The sequence below is a fragment of the Pipistrellus hanaki genome (assembly GCF_964339955.1).
Source record: "Pipistrellus hanaki genome assembly, chromosome: 12".
Taxonomy (NCBI): Eukaryota; Metazoa; Chordata; class Mammalia; order Chiroptera; family Vespertilionidae; genus Pipistrellus; species Pipistrellus hanaki.
This window is the reverse complement of record NC_140514.1, coordinates 47,706,743-47,733,105: the sequence shown is the minus strand read 5'-3', so window position 1 is coordinate 47,733,105 and position 26,363 is coordinate 47,706,743. Positions and strand designations below refer to the sequence as shown.

General features: G+C 42.8%; 1 protein-coding gene across 1 annotated transcript in view; it reads right to left on the bottom strand.

The window, feature by feature from the left end:
- The window catches only part of DNAH6 (dynein axonemal heavy chain 6), a gene marked incomplete at its 5' end in the record, with an annotated part of 204,336 nt that overhangs the window by 72,740 nt on the left and 105,233 nt on the right, over nucleotides 1–26,363 (bottom strand). The window contains 9 exons of the mRNA XM_084900943.1: nucleotides 2,234–2,465; nucleotides 3,169–3,323; nucleotides 5,070–5,143; nucleotides 6,326–6,472; nucleotides 13,808–13,979; nucleotides 17,254–17,385; nucleotides 21,912–22,069; nucleotides 24,911–25,058; nucleotides 25,860–26,081. Of these exons, the coding sequence (XP_084757069.1) occupies nucleotides 2,234–2,465; nucleotides 3,169–3,323; nucleotides 5,070–5,143; nucleotides 6,326–6,472; nucleotides 13,808–13,979; nucleotides 17,254–17,385; nucleotides 21,912–22,069; nucleotides 24,911–25,058; nucleotides 25,860–26,081 (1,440 nt within the window). The remainder of the gene's footprint in view (nucleotides 1–2,233; nucleotides 2,466–3,168; nucleotides 3,324–5,069; nucleotides 5,144–6,325; nucleotides 6,473–13,807; nucleotides 13,980–17,253; nucleotides 17,386–21,911; nucleotides 22,070–24,910; nucleotides 25,059–25,859; nucleotides 26,082–26,363) is intronic.

Genomic DNA, 26,363 nt, shown 5'->3' with positions numbered 1-26,363 from the left:
AAGTTGAGGGCTGAGAGCTACCCTCAGCAGTGGGCAGGGCTATGACTCAGCTCTTCTGCCTGGGCAGGGTAGGGAGGCAGACCAGATTCCAGAGATGGGAAGGCTTTTTGTTGGAGGACCTCCAATCAGACAGACCTGTGCCCTGCTCAGTTCTCTGGTCAGACTGTACCCCTATCTTGGCTTCGCAGGTGAGCAAAGCTGCTGCTTAACCCTACTATGTGGGCGCTGAAGGTAGGAACTCATTCTGTCAAGTTCCAAATACTGATTGTTGTGAGTCCCCCAACCACCCATCACATTCCCGGTGGTCAAGGCCTGCAGATTCCCTCATTGTCCCCACGATGTGAGACTGGCTTGAGACTCCTAAGAAGTGCTCCACAATGCGGCATAACCTGGCATCCCACCTTGACTCTCTTTTCTCACTGGAGGACTGCAGGCTCAGGGGATACCTCTTGGTGTGATGCTGCACCAGCATGAAGCCACTCCCTTGCCATTCAACGCAGTCTGTCCTCATCTCTGTTGTGTCCAGCGGGGTGATCCAGCCCCTTGTTCTAAGATTTTCTCATTGGTATCTTGTCCATGAATAGTTGATAGTTATTTTGGGGGGATGAAGTAACATGGGAACAACTTATACAACCATCTTAGTGATGTCCCCACTCCACAATTTTGTTCTGGTGTTATTCTCCTGATACTGCTAGATTGTTTATCTGCATTCTCACGTAGCTCTCTTGGCATCTTTAGGACAACTATTTTTAATTATTTGTGGGGAAATTTGTGGATCTCCATTTCTTTGGGGCCAGTCGTATTTACATCTTCCTTACTGTATTCCTTTGGTGAAGTCATGTTTCTCTGATTCTTCATGAACTCTTATAGCTTTACATTGGTGTCTGCACATTTGAGGAAGCAGTCACCTCTTCCAGACTCTACGGACTGACTTTGGTGAGAGAAGACTTTCACCTGTGGTTAGGGGCACCCTGGGGCTTGCTATGACCCCTGGCTAGTAGTACAGAACAGGAGGGCAAGTGTAGAGGTGTTTGATAGCACGGGGTCTGGGGTGGTAGCGTTATGTCTCTGGCTCAGGTCACTAGGGCCCACAGTGTCAACAACTATATGTATCTTGGTCAGCACCACAGGGGGTCTGCCGTGGCTGCAAGGAGTACTTGGGGCAGAAACGAGTTTGGCTCAGTGAATAGAGCGTCAGCCTGCGGACTGAAAGGTCCCAGGTTCGATTCCGGTCAAGGGCATGTACCTTGGTTGTGGGCACATCCCCAGTAGGGGGTGTGCAAGAGGCAGCTGATCCATGATTCTCTCTCATGGATGTTTCTAACTCTCAATCCCTCTCTCTTCCTCTCTGTAAGAAATTAATATATCTATCTATCTATCTATCTATCTATCTATCTATCTATCTATCTATCTATCTATCTATATATAAAGGAGTCCTTGGGTCCGCAGCCTTGCCTCCAAGTCCTGTGGCTAGGAACCAGGGCAGGCATTGGCGGAGGCCACAGCCAGTGATGGGCACACATTTCACTATGAGTGTTTCTCAATTGAAAAAAAAATTTACATACTCTGATTTGAACTTACTGCATGGCACAGATGTTAAAAATTTCCCCCCATTTTATGATTGGACTTAATCCCAGTATATGTGTTTTAAAAAGTAAAATGAACTTTAAAATATTTATGCATCAGCTCTATTGCTTTCTTATTCCCTGGCTAATTTCTATAAAGGTCTCCCCCCTAATATTAAGATATTAAAATGTAGTGAATGTAGAAAATTCTCTACTATTAAATTTAAATCAGTGAAAATGGTTGTTGGGGACATATATAAATCCTATTTTAATTTTTAAGACACTTTAACCCCAAAATATAGCTTGTTATTTTTTCCTTTTGTTGAGAAAAGCCTATTTCCCTGATTGATTTCACTTAGGTAATTCCTTTCTTCTATCTCTACAGAAATAGTTTACTGCCTTCTGCTATCCTCATGCTTCCACTCAAAGGAAAGCTAAAATCATTCTCACCCCCTTAACCTCTGATCATATTTACTTACTTAGAATTTAAAGGGGAAAGTAATAGTTGGTAAAATAAATTAAAAAAATGTGCTATAAAAGTCCTTTTCAAGACCAAGACATTTGTTTCCAGAGGAAACAAGCCCCTGAGCAGCATCATAAAATGATTCGAGCACATATGTGATTGTAGCCCTTTCCTGTTCTGATATGTTGGATACTGAAATTCATACCTGTGTGTCCGTGAAGAGGAAAACCATGTTCTTGTCTTCTACACCAGCCAACTTGTACAACTTCCTCAGGTCGTCATGAAAACTCTCATAATGATATCCCCGACACAGTTCAATCTGTAAACATTTGTAACCACAGATGTGAGCTGCAAGTCTCGTGAGAGACTGCTTTCCGGTGCCACCTACTCCGACGAGCAGAGCATTGCCTCTCTCCTGACGAATCATGCGGGCAATTCTGCAGGAAGCAAAGGAGAGAGAGAGAGCTATTTCAGCTGGACACATGTGGCTTCTCAGAGGGCCTGCCTCTCCGTGGAAGGCTGGCAGCCAGCTGAGTGTCATCCCTGCATTCAACTTGTTTTTTCTATAACCTTGAAGTCCTCTTTCTTTAGGCATGCACATCAGCCTTGCTATAATGTACCTGTGAACACTTTTGAAAATATATATATATTCTATTGATTTTTTTTTTTTTTTACAGAGAGGTAGGGAGAGGGATAGAGAGTTAGAAATATCAATGAGAGAGAAACATCGATCAACTGCCTCCTGCACACCCCCTACTGGGGATGTGCCCGCAACCAAGGTACATGCCCTTGACTGGAATCAAACCTGGGACCTTTTAGTCCGCAGGCCGACACTCTATCCACTGAGCCAAACCGATTTCAGCTGTGAACACCTTATCAGATCCTTTTTTGTAATGATCCATAACATTTAAAACAAACAAAAACCAATCTACTAAAGTTTAGCAAAAAGTAACAACCCTTGGGATACCGTAGAAAGTTCATGCATATATATGTAAGATACATCAAAACTAACTTAAATTATACCAAGATTTGTTATAGACCTTTGTCTATCTATTTAAAGAATTTTGCACAACCTAATCCTTACATTTTAATACAAAACAAATTAGAACGATGTATATGGGGCAGCTTTTAGCACTCTACCTGGAAACGTGTTCTATTGCATCCTGGAAGAACACCAACTTTACTTCTTTGGGATTTGTAAGGTTATAATCATCAAGGTAGTCCTGGAGAACATTTGCGATTTTCTCCATATCAGGCATGTCATTATAAACCCGATCAGATTTATCCGCTCCAAACTATGAGATGGTTTATAGGAGAAGAAATAAGTTGAAACACACACACACACAAGCAAACACACACCACACATGACCTTAGCAGGGGACGCTATTTTATCTACGTTGTTATTTAATCATTTGCTTACATATATGCTAGAAAGGTTTTCAAAACAAGGGAACTGGGACTAAGGGAACTCAGATTTTTGTGTCTAAGTGACAATCTATTTAATTTAACTTCCTCAGGTAGTATATTGGGATTTCAGTTTTGTTTGAAACAAAATTGACACAGGAGCTCAGGAATAGACTTAAAAAATTTTTCTTACTATACATTACTCTGGTTTCATAATTTTGTACCTAGGCTGTTGACATCAGAAAAATTAAATGAGTCTGCCTGGCAGACTGTTATGGTTATAAAAAATTCATGCCAGAACTATATGTAGTTTCTACACAGCACCTATCCAATAAATAAATCATTGAGAATGAAATGTGGTACAAACTATAGGGAATTGAGGTCTTGTTTAGACCTATTGATGATGTCTTTTATTTGTTGCAGCAACGGCCCTGGGCATGTTCATTTGGTAACTTTGACTAAAATGCCCATAGGCAATGCAAGAAGAGTCCAACTGTTCTTTTCCTGTGCTTTATTTCCCCATCCTATATAATAAGGAGCTAATATGCTAATTAGACGAACAGCAGAACGACCGTCCAGATGACCTTCTGGATGAAGCTGGGGCTGCGAGGGCCAAGCCCCTTGCACAAATTTCATGCATCGGGCCTCTAGTTCGTTAATAATATCACTAGAAACACACGGGAAATATAACCCCACCTGAAAACAAATTTTGGACTTTGTGTTTAATGTAACATTTAAATAAATATATTTTATACAAATCAATGGTTTCTCTTTCGTACTTGTCAGGGGTTACCAGAGTGATGGGGAATTGCATCCGTATAACACAGTGACGAGTTCGTTCACTTGTTTAATCAGCAGTGGCTGGGATTCAGGGTGAACAAGGGAGGTGTGGCTCTTCCTTCTCACAGACACTAGGAATGTTGAACCCAAATAAGAGTCAACTTGTAAAACAAGACAGCTGCCTGTCAACAAGGGCAGGATGCTTAGGTGGAAGTCTTATTCTAGGCAGGTCTAGAGGGTAAAATTAGGGCCCACATGTGGCTGCTGTTGAGGTGACAGACTTGAGGAACTTAATACAAGGAAAATTTTGCTGAGAATTAGAGCTCCTCTGAAATGGAGAGGGCAGCACTGTTCACCATTGCTGGAAGCATTTGAGTGGAGGATGCACAGGTACATGCAGTCTGGGGGAGTCCAGTCCTGAGTTAAGAGACTAAACCTTCTTGCCAATTAAATACCTGATGGGCCTCTGATTCAAACTATTATCAAAATGAATGTAACTAAATCAGGAGTCAGCAATCTTTTTCTGGGGGCCAGATAGTAAATATTTTAGGCTCTGCAGGCCATAGAGTCTCTGTTACTGTTCTGCCTTGTAATGCAAAAGTAACCTCATAAATAGTACAAATGGAATTGTGTGGCTGTTCTCCTATAGACTTTATTTACAAAAATGGGCAAAAGGCCAATTGGGCCTATGGGCCATAGTTTGCTGACCCCTAGTCAAGATCTTTAATTTTCACAGGTGTAAAGTTCTTATAGAATGTGAACCTGAACTTTATAATTTTCAAGTTATAAGGTTTACAATTATAACATTCATATAATTATAATCTTCAGATGTAGTCAAGTCACTAGAATATACTTGCCTTCAGGAAATCTCCAAATAGGATGGGCTTCTTAAAAAAATATTCTAGGCCAATTGCAATTCCAAAATGTTTGTCTATTCAAAACACAAAATCAAAATATTAGCTATTTACTTAGAAGTCTTAATTGGTATAAATAAATCTGTGGGAAAGCCAAGTTAATATTGTACCACTTTAGTTTGGTTGATAATCTCCCAGGTTTAAGGTTAAGAATATAGAATATTAAGCATTTTATTAAATAATAGATATTGAATACAAATTAATAAGACATATTTTAGAAATATCCTGGCTTCTTATCAGACAAAATGTTTCTTCTGAATTCTCTCCTCTACTTAAAATTCTATACTTAATTAAAATATTAACCTTCTTGAATTTCAATGCAATGAATTGTATAGTACTAAATATATCCTATATAATAAAAGGCTAATATGTAAATAGACTGAATGGTGGAACAACTGGCCCCTATGACGTGCGCTGACCACCAGGGTGAGAACGAGGAACATGGCAGGCGTCGGCCGTGGCTGGATGGTGGAGCCTGTGAGTTGGGGTGCCAGACCAAGGTGGGGTGCCAGTAGCTGTCACTGGAGTGGGCCTCTGGTGGTTACTGAAAATTCTTTGCTCCTGCACACCATGGTCCTGCCCAGCACTTGCACCAGTCCTGCTCACACCTGCTGCTGGTGCCTGAGCTGCTGCTTGCACCAGCTGCCAGCACCCTGATCCTGATTGCTCAGCTCCATCACTGGGTGCAAGTGGTGGCTGCTGATCCCGATCGCCCCTCAGGGCTTCTCCACCTTGCCCTGTTCCTGAGGGACAATCGGGGCAGCAGCCACCACTTGCACCTGCTGATGGCCCCAGTTGCACCTGCTGCTGGCACCAGTCGTAATTGCTCCACACCATCAGCAGGTGCAAGCGGGGCTGGGGCAGTCAGCACATGGGAGCAGCGATGGGAGTGAGGCTGCATGCAGACAGGGGACCAGGGGCTGAGGTGGGAGGGGCCTGGCAGGGGTGCGGAGGATGGGCCAAGGCCTGCCTCTGTGCCCATCACAGCCTCAGGGTCCACAGTTCCTTTCAAGGTGCACGAATTCCTGCACTGGGCGCCTAGTTTTATATAAGCGAGGCATTGAAAACTTTTATTTAGGAATGACTAAAATTCACTTTGCTTTACCCTATATAAGATCATTTTAATTTTCCTTTATAGAAACCAAATTTGCTTTTCTACTAAAAAACAAGCATACAGCTGAATAAAGATTCATACTTACTGGCCATTTCTGTCAAAATAACATGGAAATATTCCTTGTCTTCATTATTAATCAGGCGATCATGGAAGACTCTTTGACATTCATGGCAAAATAGTCGAAATATCTGCATTTCTTCTCTTATTGTTCCTGGATCACACTGGAGGATACCTGTTTTGAAGAAAAGGAAAGAAGAAAAATTCAACACTTGTGGAACATATAGTATTAGGTTTATGATCTATAAGATCCTTAAGTCCAACTTGATTCTTACACTACCAGAAATGGGTTCTTCACCCATGGATATACACATGTAGTAACAGTGACCTTGTTTTTTTGAAAGTAAAATTGGGACACATGACAACATCTATCTTTTTTGCTTGCTTTGTGTTTCTTTCCCTGAACATGTGAGGTGTAAGCAATGTTCATCTTATTATTACATTCAGTTGTAGCACATTAAGTGAGGAGTGTCACTTTAAAATATATATTTTCATCAAGCAACTTTCCTGATCCCAACCTTCACACTGTTTTCAAAACATCAATGTCCTCTCTCTCTCTCTCTCTCTCTCTCTCTCTCTCTCTCTCTCCCTCTCTCTCTCTCTTTAAACCTTCCAAATCTGTATTTTTACTTTTTTTTTTATTAAGGTATTATATGTGTACACACCTTACCAATCCCACCCCCCTCCCACTTCCATACATACCCTCCCTCCCCATAGTTTTTCGTCCATTGTTTATGCTTATATGCATGCATACAAGTCCTTTGGTTGATCTTCTCTCTCTCTCTCTCTTTTTTTTTAAAAATATATTTTATTGAATTTTTACAGAGAGGAATTGAGAGAGATAGAGAGTTAGAAACATCGATGAGAGAGAATCATCGATCAGCTGCCTCTTGCACACCACTACTGGGGATGTGCCCACAACCAAGGTACATGCCCTTGACCAGAATCGAACCTGGGATCTGTCAGTCCGCAGGCCGACGCTCTATCCACTGAGCCAAACCGGTTTCGGCCTTTGGTTGATCTCTTATCTCCCCATACATCCCTACCCTCCCCACTGTAATTTGACAGTCTGTTTGTTTCTTTACTGTCTCCGTATCTATCTTTTTGTTCATCAGTTTATAATGTTCCTTATTATCTATAAATGAGTGAGATCAAGCGGTGTTTTTCTTTCATTGACTGGCTTATTTCACTCAGCATAATGTTCTCCAGTTCCATCCAGATCACTGCAAATGATAAGAATTCCTTCTTTTTTATGGCAGCATAGTATTCCATTGTGTAGTTGTACCAAAGGTTTTTGATCCAATCATCTGCTGAAGGGCACATAGGCTGTTTCCAAATCCTAGCTATTGTAGATTGTGCTGCTATGAACATAGGGGTGCATATATTGTTTTTGATTGGTGTTTCTAGTTTCTTAGGATATATTCCTAGGAGTGGGATTACTGGGTCAAATGTGAGTTCCATTTTCAGTTTTTTGAGGAAACTCCATACTGTCTCCACAGTGGTTGCACCAGTCTGCATTCCCACCAACAGTGCACGAGGGTTCCTTTATATCCGCATCCTCGCCAGCACTTGTCGTTTGTTGATTTGTTGATAATAGCCATTCTGACAGGTGTGAGATGGTACCGCATTGTCGTTTTGATTTGCATCTCTCGGATAATTAGTGACTTTGAGCATGTTTTCATGTGCCTCTTGGCCTTCCTTCTGTCTTCTTTTGAAAAGATTCTATTTAGGTCCATTGCCCATTTTTTAATTGGATCATTTATCTCCCTTTTATTAAGTTGTATAAGCTGTCTGTAGATGTTGGAGATTAAACCTTTATCACTTGCAAATACGTTTTCCCATACAGTGGGCTTTCTTGTTGTTTTGTTGATGGTTTTTTTTGCTGTAAAAAAGCTTTTTATTTTGATGTAGTCCCATTTGTTTATTTTCTCTTTAGCTTCCATTACCCTAAGGGCAGTGTCAGCGAAGAAGTTCTTTCAGCATATGTCTGAGATTTTGCTGCCTGTGGACGCCTCTAGTATTTTTATGGTTTCCTGTCTTATGTTTAAGTCCTGTATCCATTTTGAGTTTATTTTTGTGTATGTTGTAAGATGGTGATCTAGTTTAATTCTTTTGCATGTTTCTGTCCAATTTTCCCAACACCATTTATTGAAGAGACTGTCTTGACTTCATTGTATATTCATGCCTCCTTTGTCAAATATTAATTGAGCATAGTGATTTGGGTTGATATTTGGATTCTCAATTCTATTCCATTGATCTATATGTCTGTTCTTGTGCTAGTATCAGGCTATTTTGAGAACAGTGGCTTTGTAATACAGCTTGAAGTCTGGTATTGAGATCCTTCCTACTTTATTCTTCTTTCTCAGGATTGCTGTGGCTATTCAGGGTCTTTTTTTGTTCCAGATGAATTTTTGGAGAGTTCTTTCTAGGTCTGTGAAATATGCTGTTGGTATTTTAATGGGGAGTGCATTGAATTTATAAATTGCTTTGGGAAGTATGGATATTTTGATGATGTTGATTCTACCAATCCATGAACATGGTATGTTCTTCCATCTGTTTACATCTTACTCTATCTTTTTTTTCAGTGTCATATAGTTTTCTGTGTATAGGTCTTTTACCTCTTTAGTTAAGTTTATTCCTAGGTATCTTAATTTTTTTGGTGCCATGGCAAATGGGATTGCTTTTTTAGTCTCTGTTTCTGTAAGTTCACTATTGGTGTATAGAAATGCCATAGATTTCTTGGTGTTAATTTTGTATCTTGCTACATTGCCGAATTAATTTATTAAATCTATTAGTTTTTTTATGGAGTTTTTTTTTTTATGTACAATATCATGTTATCTACAAATAAGGGCAATTTTACTTCTTCTTTTTCAATTTGGATGCATTTTATTTCTTCTTCCTGTCTAATTGCAGTGGCTAGTACTTCCAGTACTATGTCAAACAGGAGTGGTGAGAGTGGGTATCTCTGTCTTGTTCCTGTTCTTAGAGGGAATCGTTTTAGTTTTTGCCCATTGAGTATGATGTTTGCTGTGGGTTTATCATATACAGCTTTTATTACGTTGAGGTATGATCCTTCTATTCCCACCTTGTTGAGAGTTTTTATCAGGAAAGGGTGTTAGATTTTATCAAATGCCTTTTCTGCATCAATTGATATGACTATATGATTTTTATCTCTCAATTTGTTTATGTGTTGTATCACGTTTACTGATTTGCGGATATTGTACCATCCTTACATTCCCGGAATAAATGCTACTTGGTCATGGTGTATGATCTTTCTGATGTGCTGCTGGAGCTGGTTTGCTAGAATTTTGTTGAGGATTTTGGCATCTAAATTCATGAGGGATATTGGCCTGTAATTCTCTTTCTCAATGTCCTCTCTTATTGTTTCCCAACATTCAGTGCTCATCCTTCTGGCTTCTGCTCAAATTATTCTGAGTATTTTTTGTATTAATATAAATTGTTACTGCAAACACAGTTCTAACAATTTCAAGTTACAGCAAAAGCAATGACGTACAGAAGTGCAGGATGTGTTCGTTCTCTAGGGGACCCTTCCCTGGAGCTCCTCACAGTGTGCAGGGGGTGCTGGGGAGTCTCTACCATGAGCACTGGTGCACGCTGACAGAGGCACCTTACAGCATGGCTGGTAGCCTCCATGCCGCTTTGGAATAACAGGGGATTTCTATAGGTGTGTTTTTTTCTTTTCTTTTCTTTTCTTTTTTTTTTTTTTTTCTGTAGCTCACATTGCACATGCATGTGTGTGTCGTGTATGATATGTTTCTTGAAAGGGTTAAACATTTAATTATTTTCAGCTAATATTTGTAGGAATAAGGGCATTTCTAAGACGTGTTGATAAAATGTGAGAATAAGGGGAAAGATATTCAAATTTAGAACTTCCTGGATACTCTATGATGTATCATTGTCGGAGATAAAATGCATCCTGAACTTTGAGGTTAAGAAATTATCTAAAATGTAGGAGTAGCCGAAACTGGTTTGTCTCAGTGGATAGAGCATCGGCCTGTGGACTGAAGGATCCCGGGTTCGATTCCGGTCAAGGGCATGTACATTGGTTGTGGGCACATCCACAGTAGGGGGTGTGCAAGAGGCAGCTGGTCGATATTTCTCTCTCATTGATGTTTCTGGCTCTCTGTCCCTCTCTCTTCCTCTCTGTAAAAAATCAATAAAATATATTTAAAAAAATGTAGGAGTAGAAAAGCAACAGGGACGAATGATAAATAAATGACTAGATCAGACAGTGTCTAAGGACCAGAAAGTGGGTCTAAAGCAATCACTAAAGAAACGGAGCCATGAATTCCAGGACCAAGCTGGGCAGGAGGGTAAAATCTTAATGGAGGAATAGTTCAAGTTATGGTGCCATCCTGTGGCAAGGATGCTGTGCCAGCTGCAAGAGTCCTGGTTATGGGGGCAGGAAAAGGAAAAGAGAATTGCGGAGCTAGCAGAATGGTAGTTGGAAAGGTAAGGGACCTGTGGTGAGAACTGAGCAACAGGGAGGCGAGGGCCAAACGAGATGGTCAGGGTTCTGAAAGCCAATCCCCAGCTTCTGCCGTCAGCCATCATCTCCTGCCTCATTCCCAGTCTTTTTCATAAACAACGGATTTCCTCTGAGTTTTGTAATGAATTAGGTTCTGATGAGGACAAAAAAAGGAAGCAGGATTTCAGAGAGCCAGCCATTGATTTACACGGAAGTGCTCAATAGCTTTCACTTACGGCACTTCATAGATATTGAAAATATACTGATACACTTTAGTCTGTTTGAATCTTTGTTGAGAATAAAATATTCAGTGATGTCTAAACAAGAGAAATGGACAGAGTCAGCACTGGATAGAAACAGAGAAAAATCACCAAAAATTGATGTCCTTGTACACAAAATAAGGCGAGGAGTTGTCTAGATATTATAAAAGATTTTTCTCAGTTCTGACATTCTATGACACTCATTCATTCATTCATTCATTCATTCAGTGCCAGGCATGGGTGAGCTGAATAAACAGCCCCAATGGAGCTGACATTCTATTGGGAGAGGCAGACACAAACATGTGTGCAGATACACATCTAGGGTATGATTTCAGGTAATAAGTGCTATGAAGCAGGGGTCTTCAAACTACGGCCCGCGGGTCACATGCGGCCCGCAGAGGAGTCTGATCCGGCCCGCCAGGTTTTTTGGGCAGTGAGCGCAGCCGAGGTGTTACAGTAGGAATTAGTAGTTCATATAGTCCGGCCCTCCAGCTCTCTGAGGGACTGTGATCTGGCCCCCACTTTAAAAAGTTTGAGGACCCCTGCTATGAAGGGTCGTAGAGGGGAAGGTGGCAATTGAACAGAGAAAGTGAGTCACGTGGCTGAGGCAAGAGCATCCCCGGGAAGTACAGAGGCCCCTGAGCCGCCAGGAGGAAAGTGGTAGCAATGAAGGCAGGAGGCTGCTGGGTGCAGATCTAACAGGACCTCAGTCCCATGGCATGTGATGGGGAAGCAGCCTTGAGAGATTGAACAGGGAATGCCTCTGCTGAGTGTTTAAGAGCTAAGGTGGGGTAAGTGGGCAGCCTGGAAGCAGGAGATCAGAGACAGGACGGGGGGGGGGGGGGGACTCTTGCTGTTAGAAATCCTGGTGAGACATGACAGTAGATGGAGCTAGAGTGGCTGTGGATGGAGTGGTAAGCGATGGTAGGATTTGGGATATATTTTGAAGATAAAGCCATTGGGGATGTTGATGGATTGGATGGGAATCATTGAGGAATGAGAAAAATCCAAGATGCTCCAAGGCTCTTGGCCAGAGCAACTAATGGTAGTCCCCTTCTCTGGGCTGGGGTACACCTGGGTGGAAAGGAGGCATGAAGCAAGAATTCAGAGCTGCCAAGTTTAAGAACTTCAACTGGATATCTAAGTGAGGTTGCTGAGAAAGGAGTGGAATATACAAATCAGACACTTAAGGGAGTGGGGAAACAGGCTGTAAGTATGCAAGCATCTCTAATAGATGCATTTAAGATCCTAGAATTGACTTAATTACCTAGGCAGTCTGTGTAGATAATATATAGAGAGGTCTGATGGATCTCAGAGGGAAGCTGGGGGTGAAGATATTAACCAAAGAAATTATATGCATATATACATAACCCATGGGCAGGCAATAGTTCAGCAAAAGCCTGGTTGGGGGTGGGGGGGCAGAGGAGGGGTGGAGGTGAACAATGGGGGAAGTACTTTCAACAATGAAGACGAAAAAAGAAAAAAAAAGAAATATAAAACTGTTATCATAAAGCTGATTTCAGAAAAAAAAAAAAAGAAAAAAAAAGCCCTAGCTGGTTTGGCTCAGAGAATAGAGTGTCTCAGGTTTGATTACCTCAGGTTTGATCTAATCCCAGGTTTGATCCTTTACCCTGGTTGGGCCATGTGAGGGAGGCAACCAGGAGACAACCAACTATGTGTTTCTCGCTCTGTGTCTCTCCCCCTCCCTTCCACTCTCTCTAAGAATCAATGGAAAAACTAATTAAATAACAAAATAAAATAAAATAATTTTTTTTTTAAAAAAGGAACTGAAGTAAGAGTTCTGGGCCATCCCAACATTTTGAGGTAGGGAAGAAGAGAGACAGCAATCAAAGAGACTGCGCAGCAGTAGCCAGAGAGAGGGGAGGGAACCCCAGAGAGTGGGTGCCCTAGGAGGTCAGAGAAAGAAGGGCTTCAAGAGAGAAGGAGGGGGGAGTTGAGCCAACGCTGCTGAGAGGTTAAGGTTCAGACAGAGCTGATGGATGGACTGGGCAGGATAGAGAGGCAGGGAAAAGTAGTTCAGTGCAGTGTCAAGTATAAGTGCTTAACTGGAATATGCTAAAGAATGGAACTGGAGGAAGTAAGGAGACAGTGAGGTGAGACCATTCTAAGGGTCTTTTTAGCAGGAGCAGAGGAAATACGGAGGTAACAGCAGGGCAACGTGGTTTCCAAAGAGAATGATCTTCTAAGACGGGAAGTATTGTGGCAGGTTTTTATGCTGTTAGGAATGATTCCATAGGAGAGGAAACTCCAATGATGCAGAAGAGAAACAAATGATAAGAACAAAATCCTTGACTAGGCAGGAGGGGCTGGGATTCAGGGCCAGGAGGGGCTGGGATTCAGGACTAAGAGCAGAAGGGACAGCCCAGCCTCTGCAGGAGGGAAGGCAGATGTCGGTTGCCTGAAAGATTTAGAAAATGAGGCAGTTCTGGTTATGATTGCCTCTCTCTCTCTCTCTCGCTCTCTCTCTCTCTCTCTCTCTCTCTCTCTCTCTCTCTCTCAACATGAAGAAAAGTCATCGGCTGGGCTGGGAGTGAGAAATGGGAGGGTGTGTGGGCTGTTTGAGGGAAGCCGTGAAGTAGTCAGCTTGCGGTGGGGATGGAGGTGACTGAACAGGGACATGTCATGTGATTTCCAGCGTCATAGACACTATGTACAGTACATACAATTCTGCCGAGAGATGTGGGGTGACTAGCAATGTAGGGAGGGTGAAAGTCTGAGAATTAGGGGTCCATACACTTACCTTGCACACATTTGGATAAATCCCTCAAGTTGAACACGTAATGGGACTTGGCTGGTGTTGGCAGAAGATCAACACTCATTCTGTTATAAATCTCAACGGAGGCTTCGACAATGTTGGATGCGGTTTGCTTGACAGCTGATGGGAAGTCAAACAGGAAGCCGTTTAAGATGGCCTGGAACCAGAAACATACAGAAGGTTAGATTTTTTCCCCCACCAAAATTTTATCTTTCAAATGTTCCAGATCTGATGATACTTTTTCTAATAATAACTAGGAGGGCAAATTCCAATGCAAGGACCTCCGTGTGTGAAGCTCTTCCGTTCATTTCAGAACACGTTCTTAAGAATCAGCTGGTTCCTTCTGTGAGTGTCTGGAGATGCCTGGGCAGCATTCCTATCTGGCCAGCGAATGGACCATAAACTCACTCTTGAGTAACATAGGCTGCTGCTTGCTGTGGCTCCAGAGGGTTGCCCTAAAGTGCCCAGACTCATCTGGAAATAAACTGAAGTCCTCCTTGATATTTATGTGCAAATGACCAACAATGTAAATTTAAAGTGCAACTTACTCATAACCACAAACTCCCCGCCTTTCAGTTTCCCCACCTCAGTTATTTGGAGGTCACTTTGGACACCTCCCATTTTCTGTCCTCACAAGCAATTTTGAATGTACTTGTTGAGTCTGTCTCTTTCCCTTGGCATTATCCCATCCCAGCACCAACTATTTTTAAAAATATATATTTTATTGATTTTTTACAGAGTGGAAGAGAGAGGGATAGAGAGTTAGAAACATCTATGAGAGAGAATCATCGATCAGCTGCCTCTTGCACACTCCCTACTGGGGATGTGCCCGCAACCAAGGTACATGCCCTGGACTGGAATCAAACCTGGGACTTTTAGTCCACAGGCCGATACTCTATCCACTGAGCCAAACCGGTTTCGGCAGCACCAACTCTTTTTTACCTGTACTTCTTCACTCCCTCCATCTCCCACTGACCTCTTCATTACGATTCCTGTTTCCTTTGTTACTTTTAATTATGCAAATCAGGCACTGCACTCCCTACCCCACCTTCACTCCCTCCCCCCCCCCCCCCCCCCCCCCCAGCCAGACCATGCTCTGCCCCTGCCCGGCCTCCTCACCTTATCCTCTCTCTGGTCATGGTGTCTCAGCCACACTGGCCTTACCACCCATGCCCATGCTCTCTCCTCCCTCAGGGTCTCTGCATATGGTACCCACTCCCCCTGCCTCATGGCTGGTTGCTTGGGAGGGACTTCCTCATCCTCTGTATTTTAGGTTACATGTCATCTCTTCAGAGAGGTCTTCCCTGACTATTTCACTTAAAATAAGCCCTCCCATCAGGCTTTTACAGATCTTTGGTCTTCTCATATATAACTTCATACAGTCTGAAAGAACATATTTATTGGCTTGCCCCTCTGCCCCCAGTTGCTTGGGAAAATCATTATATATTTTTTAATAAACTAGAGGCCCAGTGCACAAAATTTGTCCACGGGGTGTGTGTCCCTCAGCCCAGCCTGCACCCTCTCCAATCTGGGATCCCCCTCTAGGGATGTCTGACTGCCTCTCATAATCAGACATCCAGTCAACATCCCTCTCACAATCCAGGACTGCTGGATCCCAGCTGCTTGCCTGCCTGCCTTCCTGATTACCCCTAACCACTTCTGCCTGCCAGCCTGATCACCCCTTAATCACTCCCCTGCCAGCATGTTTGATGCCTATCTGCTCCCCTGCCAGCCTCATTGTCCCTAACTGCCCTCCCCTGAAGGCCTGATCACCCCTAACTTCCTTCCCCTGCAGGCCTGGTCACCTCTAACTGTCCTCCCCTGCAGGCCTGGGTTCCTCCCCCCCCCCCACCCCAACTGCCCTTCCCTGCAGGCCCAGTCACCCCCAACTTCCCTCCTCTGCCAGCCAGGTCACCCTTAACTGCCCTCCCTTGCAGGCTTGATCGCCCCCAACTGCCCTATTTTGTAGGCCTGGTCCCTCCCAACTGCCCTTCCCTACTGGCCATCCTGTGGCGACATGTTGTGTTTACATGGGGGCAGCCATCTTGTGTGTTGGAGTGATGGTTAATTTGCATATTACTCTTTTATTAGATAGGATAGGATAGAGGCCTGGTGCACACATGGGGGCCAGCTGGTTTTCCCTGAAGTGTGTCCCAGATTAAGGTGGGGGTTCCCTTTTGGCCTGGGTGCCCTGGGTGAGGGGCCTGTGGTGGTTTGCAGGCTGGCCATGCCCCCAGCGACCCCAGTGGAGGCCCTGGTATCTGGGATTTATTTATCTTCTATAATTGAAACTTTGTAGCCTTGAGCGGAGGCCAGGACAGGCAGGAAGCTTGGCTTCCTCCATCACCAGGAACAACCGAAGCCTCCAGCTGGCTCCAGCTCTGTGGCCACTGCCATATTTGTTGGATTAATTTGCATAATGCTCCTGATTGACTGGTGGGCATGGCTTGTGGGGATAGCAGAAGTACGATCAAATTGCATGCTGCTTTTATTAGATAAAATTTCCATCACTATTAACCTGGAGTTATGCATGGGAGAAGCCACCAGAATGCTTGCAAGTCCATCCTTGTGTCTTTAGATTTGGGACTCAGATATGAAATATTTTGAAGTAAACAGAAGTATTTGTTTTCAGTAAGCCCTGCTGTTTATAGCAGTTTATGAAGAATATGTTTTTGAGGTATCTATCCTCCTGGGCCCCTAATGTGAGTTTAACATTATCCACTTGGTCTACATTTTGAGTAGTACCATTCCAAAATATATAAAATAAAAAAATTTACTACGTATATTTTATATCCATGGGATGCTTGCTCCAGTTATGCCATTTTCATGGTATCATCCCACCTCATCATTCTATTCAAAGTAAAGCCTCCCATTCATGGAACACTTCTCCTGAGCACTTACAGGGCAGGCATAGGTCTTTGTCCATTTAAAGGATGAGAAAATAGCTCTTAAGAAGGTTGTACAGGTGGGAGCAAAATGGGGAGTTATTTCTATTTATTTGGATGTGATGGTGGCCCTGGAGGTGGTGAATTCTGAGTTGTGTTGAGATGCGGCCTGTGGGGCTACCAGAATTGTGTCTGGTGGGCATGTGGACCCACAGACCTAGTGGTCAGGCAGGAAATGAGCACACAGGTGAGGCTGGGCAGTGGGTGGCCTCTGCTGAGAACTGGGTAGAGAGAACTATAAGGCAAGGGCTCAGGATATAGCCTTCATTAAAGGTAGGGGCTGGGTTTGACAACCTTTCTGCATTCCTAAAACCATCTGTGAGACCAAAAGCACAGAGGACGGTGATGCATATTCCTGTCAGCTACCAGAGGCCTTGTCTTCACTCGGTTTCTGTTCAGGTAGAGGACAGACTGCTTTGATCATGGTGGTTTGGGAAGAAATACGTTTTCCTTTCCCTTCTTGCCTATGTTTAAGTCAACACTCACCTGGAAAATATGTTTCAGACTGTGCTCTGAGGGCATCGGGAGACACAGCATGCTGAAGTGTCGGATGAAGCGGGGGGTCACGGGGTTGCGGCCACCACCTGGAGGTGCACACGCTGATGCAATGGTCACATCCTGTCCAGGGAGAAATCCGCTTAGGTCGCCCAACAAAGGGAAAGATGAGGTCCATCATCCCAACGGCAGGACTCACATGTAACGATTTTGTGGACCTGCCCTTTGTAAGCACTGCATTACATTTTCCAATACATCATCGGACTTGCTTTTCACAGCAACCTCAGGAGATCACGACTGTTACTAACATTTTTTAGGTTAAAAAAGAAGGCCCTGGCTAATCAAATCACTCAAGATCACCCAACTAACTCATCTGCTTTAAATAAATACTCCTATGCAAAAATTTAATCTTAAAACATTGTAAGAAGTTTTATCTTAAGTTAAAATGCATTCATTCAACATATACTAACTTGAGCCACATAGTGGATTCTCATTATTTGTGGTACTTGTGTTCCATAAAGTCACTGGGAACACTGAATTAACACACACTGACTAATTGCTCCTATGGGAAATACATGGTTAGGTTCCTCAGAGCCTCTGGTAACATTTTCATCAATAGATCAATACATGATATTGCAGTTGCCTTTGGTCTCTAGCCCACCCCTCACCTGCAGCCAAGGAGATATTCCCGTAACATTTCTTCCAGAGGCCACCCCCCTCACTTAGAGGATAAAGCCACATTTCTCATTACTGGATCCATGGCCCCCTTAGCTGACCTCTGCATTCCCATTGCTGTGGTGTTCACATTCCACAAAGCCGTGGTGTTTCACATGTCTTGCCTCTGAGATGCAAAATGCTCCCTTTCCTTGTTTTGCTATGCTCTGCCTGCAACACCCTCTTCTGACTTCATCCTCTCTAGGAAGGGTTCTCTCATCCTCAATCCAGTCCCTAGCCTTCATGCTCTCCTGACTCCATTTATCAGCCTGCCTTATAAATACATGTCCATCTACCCTCCAAAATGGAGACCCCTGGGAGGTGGGGGCTGCCTCCTTGTCCATGAATCTCCTGAATCAAGCATGACAAGAAGTCAACGTGAACTGATTAATTGAACCACACATAGTGAACACGGAAGTCATAGGTCATGGGCTAAACTGTGTGTTTCTCTTCCTCTTCCTGGCAAACTGTACGTTGATGCCCTAAAGCTCAGTATCTCAAAATGTGACTGTATTTGGAGGTAGAGTCTTTTTAAAAAAAATAAATCTTTATTGTTCATATTATTACAATTGTTCCTCTCCCCCCCCACCCCCACCCCAGAGCTCCACTCCACCTTGCTCCCACTCTACCCTCTGCCCTTACACCCCACCACTGCCCTCATCCATAGGTGTACAATTTTTGTCCAGTCTCTTCCCACACCCCCACACCCTTTCCCCCCAGAGAATTGTCAGTCCACTTCCTTTCTATGCCCCTGATTCTATTATATTCACCAGTTTATTCTGTTGAACAGATTTTTAATTCACTTGATTTTTAGATTCACTTTTTGACAGGTATGTATTTGTTGTTCATAATTTTTATCTTTACCCTTTTCTTCTTCCTCTTCTTAAAGAACACCTTCCAGCATTTCATATAATACTGGTTTGGTGGTGATGAACTCCTTTAGCTTTTTCTTGTCTAGAAGCTCTTTATCTGACCTTCAACTCTGAATGATAAGTTTATTGGGTAGAGTAATCTTGGTTGTAGGTCTTGCTATTTATCACTTTGAATATTTCTTGCCACTCCTGTTTCTGTTGAGAAATAGTTTCTGTTGAGAAATCAGCTGACAGTTGTATGGGTGCTCCTTTGTAAGTAACTAACTGTTTTTTCTCTTGCTGTTTTTAATATTTTCTCTTTGTCTTTTGTTCTTGGCATTTTAATTATGATGTGTTTTGGTGTGATCCTCTTTGGGTTCCTTTTGTTTGTGGTTCTGTGTGCTTCCTGGACTTATAAGTCTATTTCTTTTACCAGGTAGGGGAAGTTTTTGGTCATTATTTCTTCAAAGAGGATTATAGTATCTTGTTCTCTCTCTTCTTCTGGCACCCCCATAATTCTGATGTTGGTACACTTGAAGTTGTCCCAAGAGGCTTCTTACACTATCTTCATATTTTTGGGATTCTTTTTTCTTTTTGCTTTTCCGGTTGGGTGTTTTTTGCTTCTTTATATTTCAAACATTTGACTTGATTCTTGAGATCCTCTAGTCTGCTGTTGGATCTCTGTATATATATATATTTTCAGTCAGTGTATGCTTAATTTCTAGTTGGTCCTTTTTCATTTCCTCTAGGGTTTCACTAAATTTATTGGCCTTTTCTAGAAAATTCTTGAAAAACCTTATAACCATGGTTTTTAACTCTATATCCAGTCATTTTCTTTCCTCCATTTCTTTCATTTGTGACCTGTTTCTTTGTCTCCACGTTTTGGCTGCTTCCCTGAGTTGATAAGAATGGCTTTGTGTGCTAGGTATCCTATAGAGTCCAGTGGCTCAGCCTCTCCAGGTACCTGAGGTGGACACTCTTGGTGCACCCCTTTTGTGGGCTGTGTGCAAGTCTTGTTGTAGTTAAGCCTTGATTGTTGTTGGTATAACTGGGAGGAACTGACCTTCAGGCCAATTGGCTGTGAGGATCAGCTGTGTCTACAATGGGAGAACTTCTGTGCTGGAGATACCCTTATGAGATAAGACTTGCTTCAGTGGGGCTTTGGTGCTCACTGAGTCTGCCCCCTGAGTGTCTCTCTTATGGATCTGAGTAGTTATAATCTGGATGGTCCTACTCTGACCCCTGGGTACAGTGGTTCTTGGATCTCCAAGAAAGTGCTAATTTAGCCTCTGCTCAAAGCCACCCAGCAGGAGTTATGGAGATATCTGCAGATTCCTCTTCTTTGTTTGGGTTTTGGGAGATGCCCACATGAGGCCCAGCTGTTGAGCAATGCAAGCTGCTGTGCGGCCTGGGGCCTTCTTTTGGATGTTCTGGGTCTCACTGACTCAGCTGCAGTTTGTTAGGTAAGTTTAGAATTCAAAGGACCAGGCCATTCATATGCAAAAGCCTCTGCACTCAACTTGGATGGGGTGGAATCTCAGGGTGGAACAAACAGCAATTGCTTCATGGGGCAGGATCTCAGAGGGGAGCAAACAGCAATGGCTTCCCATCAGCCTTGCCCTAAGAGGCCCCTGGGTCTCAGTGTCCTGAGGTAATCACTTCAAGCACCTCTGAGAGAAAGCCGCCCTGGAGTTTTGCCCGCTGCCGGACAGTCCAGTTTCTCCCTGTATGAGTCTGGGTCCCTAAAGTCCCTGCCCAGAACTGGGATTCAGAGCAATTGGGAGCTTTTGTCTCCCTCCCACTTGAGAAAGCCAGCCACGTACTCAGTTGCTAGTCCTCTCCATGCGCACCTCTGTACGTTTGCCTTCCATAGCTCCTGTGAGTCTCAGAGTGCTTTTCTCTTTCCTTCTAGTTGTAGAATTTCCACTCAGCCAGCCTTCTTGTGGTTCTGGATGATGTCCATTTTGTCTTTTAGTTGCAGTTTGAAATTGTTGTGTGAGGCAGCAGTTCAGGTGTTTATCTATGCTGCCATCTTGATTTCTCCTCAGTGGGTGCTTTTTGAAGCTCATCCTAGAGAAAGTCACCTTGTTCTCTACTCAGCTTCCACTGAAGAAGCTCCCAAGTGTTTCTCATTGTTCCAAATTTGGGGGGAACTCCATGGTGGTAAGACTGTGGACAGCTCAGTTCTCTCTGTGTCTGTGGCTGACTTCGTTTTCCAAAGAATGTCTCTTCTTCTTTTTGCTTTCTCACATGTTACCTGCTTAGCAGGGAGCTCATAGTGTTGGAGACAGTATCTTTAAAGAGGTCATTAATTTAAAACGAGTCATGAGAGCCCTAATCCAATCTGACTAGTGTCCAGATAAGAGGAGAAGGTTTGAACATAGATGAGTACACAGCTAAGATTGTGAGAAGACACAGGGAGAAGACAGCCAGCTGTAAGCCAAAGAGAGAAGCCTTAGAATAAACCAACCCTCATGACATCTTGATCTCCAACTTCCAGCCTCTAGAACTGTGAGAAAATAACTTTTTGGTGTTTGAGCTACTTTGTTAATGGTGACCCAAGAAAACCCTGATTTTCAACCAGTGTTCTGTGGCACACTGGTGTGCCATAAGAATTTTTAAAACAATTCCTGACTCTTTAATCAGGGGCACTGACCTCTTTTCCCTTAGACAGTCAAATAAAAACCTGACAACAGCCATATCTTGAACCATAAAGATATAGGTCATATAATAGAATTTCATCTTATTGATCTATTGCATAATGAGGCTGCATCTGATTGGTTAATTCTTGATACCAGAAATTCTTATATACAAGCATAGGCTTCTGATTTTTAAAAAAATCACTTTGAAGCAAAAAGGTAGGTAATTAATTATTACTATTTTTTTTGTAAATCAATCAAAATTATGCCTATTTTTTTTTGTCAGATTTGCAAAAAATAGAACATATTTTTTGGTGTGTTGCAAAATGTTAGTAAGTACTTTATGTGTGCCATGAGATGAAAAAGATTGAAAATCACTGTAATGCACCATATTTCCTTGCTGTTTAAATGTAAACAAACAAAGTAATTAAAAACTTAAAGTAACCTGTATGTCTTTCCAAAAGAGTTTGTTTCTGTCATAAAATCCACCAAAATCTTGGTACTGCCGAAGTAACTCAATAGGAGGCTGAGAGCCGTAGCGATCCAGTCTGGGCATATTTAAATCATCAACAAAAATCACAACTCGTTTGTTTCTTGGTGCTCCTGGGTAAATAAAATGAATTTAAGAACTATGATTTGCCTTTGGAAAATGTAAAACAGAGTTTAGGTAATGTTTTGGACTCAATGAACACCTGGTGGGTCATAAGCTCAGTTCGCTCAGGAGTGAGGAAGCCCTAGCAGAGCCCTGCCTTGTGGAAGAGAGACGCCCCTCTGGCTCTATCCAGGCTCCTGCAGGGAGACGTGGTCAGGTCCGGGATGTCCACTTGTCAGAATGTGCCTCACCCTCACTCTCAGAGGTGCACAATGATGCCAGCTCTCCAGTTAGGTTCTCCTGATCTCTCTGTCCCAGCCACTGCCCTTATCAACTGTGTGTCCTGAGCATGGGGGGAGGAAGGGCATTTTCTTTGCACAGTAGGAAGCAGAACTCCAAAGGCTTCTTCACAGAAATGCCACCTCACCACCCTCTGCAGGGAAAATAGGGCTAGATATTGAAATACACCCAGCTCACATCAACAGGAAATCCAGCACAGTGGAGCTGGACGATGCCGTATTTAACTCAATGAAAACCAGTATACACACTTTTCAGAAAAAAAGTGTGGGTAATAACAGCGAAAAGAAAACAATGTAGGCAGAGGAGGTGATTCAACCTGTGCTGGCATCCAGCACTCAACAATTCTAAGGTCACTGAGCCAAACTCAGTGTCCCACTCCATCCTCCAGTTTCTGGAAACCAAGAAGCAGGACAGCAGGTGGGGAGGGCTTCTAAGATAGTAATTCATAAAGACTTGGCTAGGATTTGGAAACAGCCTAAATGCAGATGAGTGGATTATAAAAGCGGTAGTACATCTACACAATGGAATACTATGCAGCTGTAAAAAAGAAAGAACTCTTACCATTTGCAACAGCATGGATGGACCTGGAGAGCATTATGATAAGCGAAATAAGCCGTCAGAGAAAGACAAGTACCACATAATCTCACTCATATGTGGAATCTAATGAGCAACATACACTGATAAATAAAAATAGATCCAAAGACATAGAAGCACTGAATAGACTGTCAAATCTCAGAGGGAAGTAAGGGGAGGGTGGGCAGGTAGGAAAAGATCAATCAACAAACTCGTATGCCTAAATGCATAACCCTGGAATAGGGTGGTGAAGGCCTGGGGTGGAGGGAAGGGGCAGGCTGGGAGAGGTCAATGGGGGGAAAAGGAGACATATGTAATACTTTCAACAATAAAGATTTAAAAAAAATAAAGACTTGGGACACCCACAAGAAAGACTGGCATCCATTGCCCTGTGCCTACTGAGCAGGAACAATGGAACAGAGAGGGGCTGGTGAGGCAGCTGGTATCCCCACCACATAGGGAGCAGGGGCAGTCCTTTCGCACCAGCCAGAGAAGAGGGACAGTCCAGAGAGACACCCATCTATACATCAGGTAGGAAGAGGCCACTTGTCCTTTTGTCTCCTCTTCCCTTCCCCTCTTCGCCTCCAGCACCTGGAGTCACAAGCCTGGCTTCCGACAGAGGAGAGGAAGAGCTTCCGATTGGACCTGGGATCGAAACTTTACATTGAACCAGCCTCAAAACAACAGGAAGTGGCCAGAGAGTTATGCTAGTTATCTAAGCAGTTCATAAGGAGATGCCCCAAACCTGGCTGAAAGCACTGACTGAAGTAAAAACAAAACAGTTACATGCTTATTGTCTACAGAGTTCAGATAACTCAACTCATCAGGTGTACACAGGTTGTTTTGTTTGTTTAAAATAAAAGGGAAGGTGGGGGACAGTGGGTGGGTGGGGGGTAATCAACCAAGGACCTTGTATGCATATATGCATGGCCCATTGACACTGACAATGGGGTGGTGAGGGCCTGGATGTGGGAGAAGGGCAAGGACAGGCTGGAGGGGGTCAATGGGGATAAAGGGGATATATGCAATACTTTCAATAATAAAGAGTTATTAAATAAATAAATAAATAAATAAATAACATCTACACACAAAAATAAAAATCAATCAATCAATCAATCAATCAATCAAGGGGCATTACTGCAGGTTTGAAAGCAGAGCATGAGTAGAGAAGGGGAGAGCCAGGGAGAGGTAGGGAAGCATCCACCTTATATAAAAACTGCAGCTTGAATTTTAACCCTGCTATTTGGCTTCTGTAACTGCTTGCTTGCTTAAATAATAAGGAAAATGAGCCTACTCCCACTTCAGAGAGGCCATTAAACCTTCCCTGAACATTGTTGAAACTGGTTTGGCTCAGTGGATAGAGCGTCGGTCGGCCTGCAGATGGAAGGGTCCCAGGTTCGATTCCGGTTAGGGGTATGTACCTTGGTTGCGGGGACATCCCCAGTGGGGGGTGTGCAGGAGGCAGCTGATTGATGTCTCTCATCGATGTTTCTAACTTTCTATCCCTCTCTCTTCCTCTCTGTAAAATCAATAAAACATATTTTTTTAAAAACACATACAAAAAAAACTTCCCCGAAAATAATTATCAGTGCTGGCACCAGGCCAGGCCTTTGGTTGAGTTCTCAAGGCCCCAGCACAAGCTTGCAAAAGGGGCCAGAAACACCCCATATTTGGAGACAAAGAAGGTAAAAACATATAAATAGGGAAAATTCCTGCATGTTGGGGTCCAGAATTTGAGAGACATTTTCCTCTGGACCCATGCGTAATAAATGTTAACTCCATTTCTCTAAGTATTGCCTTGTTCTTCTACATTTTTCTGTAACAGTAGAAACTGAAGATGTGAGTCGAAGATGATGATAGAAAATCACATTTACAATTAAACTAAGTAAAGAAAATATCCAATTGTAATTTTATTACATGCCCTATTTTTGTTACTCATTAACTTAATTTGTGAGACAAATGAAAATGATGATTCTTACCTAGAATAGTTTTTCTTTTCCTTTCCAGTTTTGATTCAATGATCTCTTGTGTTCTTGAAGATGAAGTTTGAGCGGAAAAATTTAGATAAACAGGAACATAGCCGGCTGATTCTTGAATTCTATTTAGCAATCCTTTTGCAATAACAGACTTTAAATTTAAACAAATGTTAACGATGTCGCATTCAATATAATAATTTTCAACAATTGTTTTTATCAGTAACAATTCAGTACAATGAGTAAGGAATAGGATAAAAAGAAAAAGGGTAAAACCAGACTGAAACGTGTCTTTCTTTAACTGGAGATTCCATTTAATTATATTTACCAGAGCCAAAGAAATGTTCTAACCAGCTCTATCTCAGCAAAAAGCTTTTAGTTTAGTTTCAAACCAAAATACATCTTGGTTGCTATCCAAGTCAATTTAAAAGCAGGAATCACAGGACCCAAACTTCTTTTGGAAACAATTTAGAGAGGAAACAGTGAATCTCTGTTTATGTGGACACTCAATCAATCAGCATTCTCCCCTATATACTCTTCCTCAACATCGCTGCTAGGTGAGGTAGAAGGAAAAGGGTAGGAGGGAATAGACTGGCCTTCACCAATTGTCTATTTGGGGATACAAACTGCTTGGCCAATTCCCACCCTAATCTATGCAGTGGCAGCCCCATAAGTGCTAAGGGTTGCACCATAAAAGCCCCCAAACACCAAACATTGGTCCCCAGGATCCTCTGCTTTATACAGTATTGACATTAAGAATTCATTCAGAAACTGGCCAACTTTGGAGTAATTCCCGAGGTCAGTACCGAGCCAGCACAGTGACATTCTTCCTGAAAAAGTAATCAGAATCCACAACAACATTCCTTGAGAGTTAATGTACTATGTATGGGGCTTACAGCTCCAGGTCTGCCACGCCCTCATTTTGGGGAGACCTTGTTTGCGGAAGGTGTCCTACCTTGCCAACTCCAGTTGTCCCGGTAAATAACACAGAATGCCTGACCGCCAGTAGTTTTTCCATTAGATACCCAAAGCGCACTGTGTCCACTGTGGGGACGAGCATTTCAAAAAACGGGACATCGCGGCTGTACTTGAAGCTGGGTATGATTCGTTCCCAGGGGTCCAGCCGTTTGGTTTCAAAGTCCATGTAGATGCTCCACAGATCGCCAGAACTGGGGAGCTAAAGAATCACATCAGGCGGCGTTTGCAACAGGAAGTGTTCGTGCATAAACAAAGGCAGTCATAGAACAAGAATGGATTTGGGTTTCTTTTTTTTCTTTGTAGAGGAGTAGGTGTTTCAGTATCAGAGTACAATTTTTTACACACAGTCATGCCACACAATGCATAAAGAAAATCTGACATGTTGATTGTATTAAAACCCCACATTAGAATTGTAAAGCATTTTCAATTCAACATTCAGGGGCTTACTTAGGACAAATACTGTGCTTACAGCTCTAGGTCT